Consider the following 7,357-nt stretch of genomic DNA (forward strand, 5'->3'; position numbering starts at 1 on the left):
CCAGCATCTGCAGTTATTGTTTTACCTAAACTCCAATAAGTCAAGACCCAATCTCTGGCTTAACCTTTGTTGAAAAGACAATTCCTCCATACCAAGGGTTATCCCAGTGAGCCTTCTCTCAATTCTCTCTAAAGAAAGAATACCTTTCTTCAATTAAGGGGACCGACACTGCTGAGTACTCCAGATGGTCTCACTAGCATGTTGCAAAATTGCTGTTGGAGTGTCCGATTCTTATACTCCAACATCCTTGAAGTAAAGGGCTATATGGTATTAGCCCTCCGCATTATCTGCACCTGTTTGCTAGCTTTTGATGTTTCATGCAGAGGTATGCCTAAATCCCTTTGTATTTCAGCTTTTGCAGATTTCCTCCATTTAAATAATTCTCTTCTTTAATACTCCCTTCTAAAATGAACAAATTCACATTTTCCCACAATATACTGCATTTGCCAGCTTTTTGCCCACTTAATTATCCTATCAATATCTTCCTGTAAACTGTGTCCCCCTCTGAGCTGTCTTTCTGCCTATTTTACTATCTGCAAATTTGGTTACAGTACATTCACTTCCTTCCTCCAAGTCAGTAATATATATTGTAAGCAGTTGTGGTTCCAGCACTGATCCCTGTGGAAAACCACTGGTTGCCAACCTGAAGAATAACCCCTTTTCCCAATTTGCTTTTTTCTGTCCATACCAATATACTCCATGCAACACTGTGGGTTCATATATTATGACTTAGCCTTTAAGAAGTAACTTGTCAAACACCTTCTGGAGGTTCAGTTGGAATCACAGAATTCCTGCAGTGCCGAAAAAGGCTATTTGTCCCATTGCGTATGCACTGACCCTCCAAAGAGTACCTGACGCTATTGCTGTGACCCTGAATTCACCACAGCTAATCTAGCTAGCTGGCACATCCCTGGACGCTACTCTTTGAGCTGTGGGAAGAAGCCAGAGCACCTGGCAGGGAAAAATGGGGAGAATTTTACACAGACAGTCATCCAAAGCTGGAATTGAACCGAGGTCTCTGACATTGTGAGGTAGTAATGCTAACCACTGTGCCATATTTACTAATTCCTGAAAAATTAATGAGACACACCTTCCCTTTTATGAAGCCATACTGATTCTGTTTGATTAGATTGATTTTCCAAATGTACAGCTATTACATCCTTAATAACTGATTCCAACATTTTTCCAACAATGGAGTTAAACTAATTGGCATATAATGACATACTTTTAGCCTCCCTTCTTGAATAGGGGTGTCAAAATGGAAGTTTTCAAATCATCTGATACTTTACCAGAATGCAAGGATCTTTGGACAATTACGATGAATGCATTTGGTATTTCTGTAACAACTTTTAGGATCCTAGGCTGCCTAAACACCGGGGCCAAGCTTCTTATCTGCCTTAACCCCATTAGTTAATAATGGAGAATTGTGAAATTTATATGCAGCAATAATCCAAATGGAGATGTTCAAATTTCTGGTAAATCTGTTGATAGCCTAACAGTTCAGTAATTTAAATTTGTTTTGCAACGTTTCAGCTATTTTCTGTCTATTTTAATAATCCCTTTCTCAAGATGTACTGGGATTATATCCACAGGCGTACTTCGGCAATCCAAAAATAAATTCACTGAAACAGACCCAGGCTGTCTCGTGCATGCCTTGTCCAAAAAGCAAGGATATCAAAATTGGATTTAAATGTCTGGCTGTTTTCGTGAATTGTGCAGTCCCATGAAACTCCTGGCAAAATCAAAATGGTACATTTGGGAATATGTCTTTCTGTTTTTGCTGTGTTTGTCATGACAGAGATACTGTCAAGGCCAAAATTGTGACCTCAGTCTTTCAGATGCGATATTAATTTGAGGCGGGTTCTGAGACAGGGGGCAAGTCTGAAACAGTATCCAAACTTGTGATCACATTCCTGCATCTTAACTGGAGTCATATCTCTGTTAAAGTAATTATTTAAATGTTCAGTATTACTGCTGTTTGAAGATCAAAGTTGTTCTGGAATCATGGTTACAATTTCAATAAATGTCGGTAGAAGAATTTTGTCATTTATCTTGGTGGTACTAGACTTAGTCCAAACTGACTGGAATGTTTGCCTAAATAACAAACAAAACTTTAAGCACTTTGCAGCCAAATAATTATATTAAAAGATTTTCCATAAATGAAGTTCAATGTGAAATTATTCATTTTGATTTGTTTTTCTCAATACTTTGTTTTGTTCCTACAGGTGTCTTGGCTATTTTGATCCCACGTCTGGAAATTGTGATCACATTAGTTGGGTCCATTAGTAGCAGCACGCTAGCATTAATCTTTCCCCCACTTCTCGAAATTACCACCTACTATTGTGAGGGAATCAGCCGATGGAAGATTGCCAAGAATATTATGATCAGCGTGGTGGGCTTTGTGGGATTTGTAGCTGGGACCTATGTGTCCATTGAAGAACTGGTGTTTTATACAGTTCCCCTTACCAATATTACTGCTGGTAACCACAGATAGTTTAGTTTAATTCTATTGTATAGTGTCCAAAGTGATTTGGATTTGTTTACCTTTTATTTGCTTTCCCCTAAGCACTTTATTGTCTTCAGTGCAGATGAATAAGTAGTAGTCTGTACAAAACTTTGTTTATAAGGCAGGAACAGAGGTGGTTTTGAGTGAAATGCATGTAACTTAATGCCTTTGTTTTATTAATGGACAATTTTGTTCAGTTTCTAGGTGGATCCTGTGGTGTTACAAAGTTCAGAGCAGAGCAGGGAATTAAATCACTGGTGCTAGTCATTGATCGTGTACTCCAAAGTTTAATTTGTAAATGTCTATGTAATCAAGTTTCTGTTTTTGTGGGGCTGTGGGAGGCTTTTGTTTTAATAATCTACTTAATTGTATGCTTTAATTTAACTTGGAAATTCATTTTTTACATTTTCAAATTGTTACAATTTTCAGTGACAGCTTCCCATTAATTTTTGATGTTAAAAAGGTTTTTTCCTTCCATGATGCTCTATATCCAGTGCAACCTTTGTATACGATTGATAGCAAGTGCAACTAGATCAGGTTCAGAAGGTAGCTGACCTAAACTTCCTGTCATTTGTGTCTTGCTTTGCATTTGTGGTCAAGTCCAGATACCTATTGGATTTTTAGATCAGAGGTGACCTCAAATCAGATTGTAATAATATTTTTTCCCTATTCACCAATTCAGACCAAAATCTGTTTCTTGATTCTCACAGATCCAAGATGATTTGTGTTCTTCCCCTTCCCCATTTCCTGCTGACCGAGATTATGGAAAACAGACAGCTTTCACAAAGCTTTGTTTCAGTTTGATGAGTAATAATGTATTTATTGAAAGCTGGTGAATTCATCCCTTTTTTACATATTCAAAATTAATATTCACTTTATTTTTTATTTTTGAGAAAATAGATCTTATATAGGATTTTAATGGCATTTTTTGATCAAAGATATTAGGGAACTGGTGAAGAATTTATCTCTGAAACCCCTGCAAACTATATTACACTGATGGTTGCACCAGTTTGTTGGATGTAAGGTCACTTGGAATATATTTCAGTGCATTCATCTAGTGTCTAGTTTTCCTGCTTCTTTGCAAAACTAACATTAACTTGTAATTTTCTTTCTGGAGGCTAGAAAATGGCTGGTGTACTGTGTTATGTAGGCGAGCAGCATTATACTGTGTGGGGAGGTGCTTTTTATATTAGCTGATACTATAAATGTTAATGAAAATATATGTAAAATATGTACAGTACATGAAGTACTACAGTTTAATTTTATTTGCTTAACTAAAGTATTTTTACTTTGGGGCAGCAAAAATAGCAAAAAGGGATTACAGAAGAGAATCATGTGGAATAAACTATAAGTGTTGGGCTTTAGCATAAACAAATTGAATTCGATGAAGTGGTTAGATTTCAGCATATTAAAAGCTGTCTTAATCTGGAGTGAATTATGTGATTTTGCCATATTTCTGCTGATGACATCTGTTTGGTTCGGAATGCCAACTAGCTGTTAAGAGGCTGTTTTTAGGAGTCATACCTAGTTATGAGTATTTTAGATTGAACAAGTGGTTTGCATTTAGTTTCAACTTGGATAATGACTGCTCAGATAAAATAATGCATTAAACAAGATCAGTTGTTTTTTTATATGGATAAGTGTTAAACATTTTCAAGATAGATTGGATTCATTCTTGGGATGTTTCCTCTGCTATAAAAAAAATTAAGTAATTTGCACAAGGATGAAGAATTTTAGCACTAAAATTCTAATTAATATAACCAGTGCAAAATTAGTGTTTCTAAACTAATGATTTTTTTTGTCTAAAATAATTTGAAGAAAGGGGAAATAAATGTTTCATGCACTTTAAATTGGCCTTCTCCCCTTCAAACTTACTTTAAACTTTGTACTATTACAGGAGTTTATGGCTGTACTTGATTCAAATTATTTTTTATTCATCAAATAATTTGTTGCAGCTCAGCAACAACTTTAAAAACTTGCACCTTTTAATGTAGTAGATTGTTCCAAGGTATTTCGCAGGAATGATTTCAGACAATATTTTACACCAAATCAGAGATACTAGGGCTGATTGACAATAAATTTGTCAGAGTTATATTTAAAGAAACAAGTTATGTTGTTGAAGATGTCAACTCGTAAAGCTTATTGAGAATTTGGAGAGGTTAAAATGCTATGACCAGCAGCAATCAGTTGCTTACAGATGGTTAGAATTGTTTTTTTTTGGTGAGTGCAAAAGTGAATATAGTAATGTGCTCCCAGCAATTACTGTCTCCGGCAGCCTGATTACATTCTCAAAGAAATAAGGCATTGCCTGTATGTATTTAGTGATCAGTTCTTGAGGCCCATTAATGGTTAAAGATTAGCTTTTAGAGAATAATCTTGAAGGCTTTGATATAATTCATGGGTATCCATTTTGACTATTCAAGATCTATTCTACAGACTCTTAAAAAGTGGCCATTATTAACAGCCAGCATAGTTCATTTCAATCATCTTTTGTAATTGGTCTGCCACTGATGCGAGCAAACTTTGTTTTTAAAACACTGTAGTAGATTTTATGGGAAGCTATTTGCTGAAGTTTTAAATTGCATGATGCAAATGTTTTGGACCTTTATATTCTAGTACATTAGTACAGGTCATGATTTTAGCCACAATTCACTGTATACTAATCTATGTGTGTAAATAAAAACTGAACGTTTGTGTGGTATACATCATACATTAATTGAATTACTATTTCTGTCAATACCGAATGTTTACCGTGACAGTACGTAATTGCTGGATCAGGTTTGCACAATATTCAAAGTATTAACAGTTGCTTAATAATTGTATCAATTCCTATTTAAATCAAACTATCAGTCTTTTTTAAAAATATGTATCAATTCTAATGGAGGATCAAAAGAAGGCTGCTGTATAACCTAAAAAGGTTTGTTTTATTCCTTTCCTCTTCCTCATCTGCATCCTTTCTTCCCTACCTCTTTCCTTCCATCATTACTCAACAGTCTGTTAGACAAATATCTAGCATAGGTTAAATGGTTAGTTCATGGATTAGAATATGCTTGTGTATTCTGGGAATTATTTGTGATCTGCAACTCATAATGTAAGTTTGTTAGAGTCTCCTCAGGGTAATACATACAATTACTGGATCATCTGTCGGCTTGTTTTGTTCTAAATGACTACCACTGTTGTTATTCTTGTGTATAATAAATGTGCAAATGGAATTTGGTTGCTTTTTTTTAATGCTAATTAAAATCATACTCTGTACTTTGGACTGCTTTTGTGCTTATTGTTATCTTGGTGCATAGAAGCTTACAGCACAAGAAGAGGCCATTCTAACCATCATGCCTGTGCCAGCCCTTGTATGCTCTTTTCACTTCAGAGATGATTCTGGTCTTTACTCAGTTTCCTTTTATTAGCCTCATATTTAGCTAAATTTGGAATTATAAACAACTGAATTGAAATTATTCCTTGTTTCGAATGTGGGATGTGTTTATCACTAATGAGGTCTTCGGGGAAGAAGTTTTCACTTTGAAAATTAGTTTTCATTGCACAGTGTCAGTTTAATTCCTATTACTTTCATTGTTGAGAAATGTTCCTCTTCCCTATTAACCAAACAAAAAAAAAAAGAAAATAACATCAACAAGAATAAATTAATGGTCCAAACAAGGCCATAACCTCTCACTATACATTTCACGGAAGAAGTCTGATTTGTTCATAAGGAAAGGCTAACCAACATTATTACTCTGAGGATTATCTGCCAGAGCCTTCAAATTTTCCCCTCCTCTCATGTTGTTTGTCTAATACTATCTCTATTAAGCAACAACTTCAATTTTACATTCTTGCCATTCTACCATATTTTATTTTTCTGAAAACTCTTCAAAGCTTTCTTTGATCATGGCAAAAAAAATGTTTTCTTTAATATCAATTTCCTTCACTAAATTCTAATTTACAATTCAGCATGACTTCAAGCAAGAAGAAAGGACAAAAAAAGACTCCACTTGATGTCATTCCATGCTCAATGTTAATTCTAGGTTCATCCTTATCTTCATGCCTGTCAACATTTAGGAAGAACATAACTATTTAACAGACCTTCAAGAAAATGCCTTGCTTGCATGAATGAGCAGCAGCAGAAGCAGAGTGTATTCTCATCTAACAGCAGACTTTAAAAGATCCATGGGGCTCAATAGTGTAGACAGCCTCAACTGCTGTGGAGGGATTGCCAATTTCTGGCAATTGTTCTTAAACAGGGACCATTTTAAGGCAGGAGATAATTATATTTACTTAACATTTTGAGAGGTAAAAATGAAGAATAGGAATAAAATGGAAAAGTTCTACAAAGGGGTAGAGAAATGGACATTGAACAGTGCTCAAATAATATTTCATGAAAATACAAGTGCAGATATATGGAGCCAATAAACAAACCAAAAAAGTAACTATATTCTAAATATATCTAGTTTAATTTGCCAACATTTGGCTCATATCCCCCTAAAATGTGCCTTCGAGTAAAAGAATAAATATGCAATTAATTTATACATAACTATGATTAGACCACAGCTGGTGTACTGTAATAAAAACAGAAATTGCTAGAGAAGCTCAGCAAAAGCTTGTTAAAAAGACGAGGGAAAAGTTTTTTATACATTGCAGTTCGTGTGTGGAATGAATTTCCAGAGGAAATGATGGATGCGGGTACAGTTACAACATTTTTTTTAAAATAGGTAAGTACATGATTAATAAATGTTTGGAGGGCTATAGGCCAAATACGGGCAAGTAGGATTAGTTTAGTTTGGGATTATGGTTGGCATGGAGTGGTTGCACTTAAGGCTCTGTTTTCATGCTGTATGACTTTCTATGACTCCAGGT

General features: G+C 35.1%; 1 protein-coding gene across 4 annotated transcripts in view; it reads left to right on the top strand.

The window, feature by feature from the left end:
* slc36a1 (solute carrier family 36 member 1) overlaps nucleotides 1–5,761 on the top strand; it is a 76,033-nt gene extending 70,272 nt beyond the window's left edge. For 2 of the 4 annotated variants that reach the window (XM_072590453.1, XM_072590454.1), the window contains exon 11: nucleotides 2,226–5,761. In XM_072590453.1, coding sequence (XP_072446554.1) covers nucleotides 2,226–2,494 — 269 coding nt within the window. In that variant the 3' untranslated portion in view covers nucleotides 2,495–5,761. The remainder of the gene's footprint in view (nucleotides 1–2,225) is intronic. The other 2 variants (XM_072590455.1, XM_072590456.1) reach the window with 1 other exon arrangement.
* Nucleotides 5,762–7,357: the final 1,596 nt, after the last annotated feature.

This window comes from Chiloscyllium punctatum, chromosome 20 (assembly GCF_047496795.1).
Source record: "Chiloscyllium punctatum isolate Juve2018m chromosome 20, sChiPun1.3, whole genome shotgun sequence".
NCBI classification, from domain to species: domain Eukaryota; kingdom Metazoa; phylum Chordata; class Chondrichthyes; order Orectolobiformes; family Hemiscylliidae; genus Chiloscyllium; species Chiloscyllium punctatum.